Source organism: Pundamilia nyererei, unplaced genomic scaffold (assembly GCF_000239375.1).
Source record: "Pundamilia nyererei isolate P.nyererei 1_Seehausen unplaced genomic scaffold, PunNye1.0 scaffold00520, whole genome shotgun sequence".
Taxonomy (NCBI): Eukaryota; Metazoa; Chordata; class Actinopteri; order Cichliformes; family Cichlidae; genus Pundamilia; species Pundamilia nyererei.
Genome location: NW_005187921.1, coordinates 2,931 through 5,285, shown reverse-complemented (window position 1 = coordinate 5,285; position 2,355 = coordinate 2,931). Strand labels below are relative to the sequence as shown.

The 2,355-nt window shown below is 44.5% G+C and overlaps 1 protein-coding gene across 1 annotated transcript in view; it reads right to left on the bottom strand.

The window, feature by feature from the left end:
* mettl22 (methyltransferase 22, Kin17 lysine) overlaps positions 1-2,355 on the bottom strand; it is an 8,155-nt gene that overhangs the window by 2,907 nt on the left and 2,893 nt on the right. The window contains exons 3-4 of the mRNA XM_005754196.1: positions 776-910; positions 280-382 (exon numbers count right to left, since the gene is read on the bottom strand). Of these exons, the coding sequence (XP_005754253.1) occupies positions 280-382; positions 776-910 (238 nt within the window). The remainder of the gene's footprint in view (positions 1-279; positions 383-775; positions 911-2,355) is intronic.

Sequence of the window (2,355 nt, the reverse complement as noted above, 5' to 3'; positions counted from 1 at the left end):
TTGAGGTGACTACGGTGGTGAACTAGCACCACATAAATGAAAATCAATTGAATTTATCGTCGTAGTTGGGTGGAAGTTAATGCTCTGTATGTTTCATGCTGAGTCAAGTTTAAAGTTTGCTTGCTTGCAGAACCTCTGGGAGAAATATTAATCCTGTACATTTTCTCATTCTCATGTCAGTTGGCTGACCCACTATTTTTATCAGCTTAAGAAACATGATCATTCCACTGTGTATAAGGCCAAATATGCTCAGGTATACTATGTATGTTTTCACCATACCTTTTCTCAATGGAGATGAAGACAGTGCAGGTGTGTGGAAAGTTGCTGCAGAGTCGGTGCAGTGTTCGGAATAGGCCATCCGTCAGATCATCATCATAACAAACTGGTGACACATTAAGAAATCTAATTATTGCTGAGCCTCTGCATTTGACGGTTCCATTAATGACTCTAAAGTCTGAACTTAAAGCTGTCTCAGTAAATAACTGCTTTTTACAAATCGCTTCACGAGTTGCTTCAGTTGCTCAGCAGTCTGGAGCCTCCTTTTCCACATACAGTATCTCAGTAGTTCACACTGTGTGCTACTCTGGGCTTTGCATGGTAGTGTTTCTGACAACGAACTGGTGCTTAAACCTCGCTGTGAGGCACATAATTTTAAAGGTTTGCCCACAGTGTCTTGTCTAGAACCTTCCCACCTTTTTCAGTAACTCTTTCAGAGTAGAGCATACATGGTGAAAAAGAGCTCTGATCTTTTAGAGATGTCATCCTTAAGACTTACCATCAGCAGCAATTATGATGCTAGTGTTATTCAGATCTGCTACCTCCTCCTTTGTCCAACTAAACTCCACAGCAGCATCTGCAAAGATCAGACAAAGGAAAGTAGTTATCGTACTGGTTTCTAGTTCGGTGTATTGGTGGTTAACCAATCAACTCATACATCCAAACTGGAGACTAAAGTCTGTTACATCCATCCAGCCATTTTGCGGTCAAGCAGGCCGCATTCTGCGCAGAGAAGCCCAGTGTTCCCTCACTCCACCCACCACCTCCAGCTCATTGAGGTGGGAATCAAGATTTTTCCCAGCCAGCCACGAGATGAATCTCTCCAGCGAGTCCAGACTCCTGAGTCCCGGGCCTCTTCCCAGTAGGACACGCCAAGATTACCTCACCAAGGAGGCATCCTAGTCAGATGCCCAAACCACCTCAACCGGCTCCTTTCAACGTGGACGAGCAGAGGCTCTAATCCGAGTTCCTCTTAAAGAATCAAGCTCCTCATCCCATCTCTGAGGGAGAGCTCAGCCACTCTTTGAAGGAAACTCATTTCCGACGCGTGTATCTGTGATCATAGGTGAGGGTAGAAATGTAGACTGACTGATAAACTGACAGCTTCGCTTTTATGCTCAGCTCTGTCTGTGCCACAGCAGATCAGTACAGCATCACTGCAGACGCCACCTCAGTTCCTTCGTTATTCTCTTGCTCCCCTCACTTGTGAAAAAGACCTCTGAGATACTTGAACTCCTGCACTTGGGGCAGTATGTCCCCGGGGCCCTGCCACTGTACAGCCGTTTAACCTAGTCAGTGGCTTCACCCCCAGTGATGGTGGTATCTACCACCAACAGGTTGATTTCACACAACTTCTCTCTGCATAGTGCGAGGATGTTCTCTTTCCATCTGGTCTGCTCCAAGTGCATGAATGTCACTTTGAACATGAAGATCCACAGCAGCCTGACCACAGTGAAGCCACAGCTGCTCTTTTCCTTTATCGCCTGCTTGGGGCAGTGGAGCTGCTACAGCCTGTTCCAGCTGGTGCCAGCATGTGATCCAGCTTCCACAACTCACCGCAATCTGCCAAAATCAAGCCACAGACTCTCTGCTTCCTCTGGTGTAAGGAAACACAGACAGCCAGTCCTCCAACACCTGAGATATTTCCCTTCTTTACTCAAAGAGACCTTCAGATAAATACTTTTACTCTGACAATAACATTCATTCTATACTAATTTAATGCTTGCTACTTTTTTGTATAATGCAAGTAGGACTCAAAAAGCATAAAACATAACTGTGATTGGTCTTTTTTCATTATCTAATCTTACAGTCACAGTAAACTTGTAATAAAGAATAAAGAACATTCTTAGAAAGAAGTTTCACAGTAAAGGTAGCAAAGGTTTCTGACCTCTGAGATGTGGCCCTGAGGTAAGCTTGCACAGGCATTGGTTGGTCAGATGCAGGTCTTAATAACAGTGACAAAACGTTGAATATAAATGTCTCTACTGAAACTCTGCTTTAGAGGATGGAATAAAGGGAGGAGACAGCCCTAAAGACAATCACCGTTTTTCCTCAATCCATCTCTGCGTATCCAAGCAA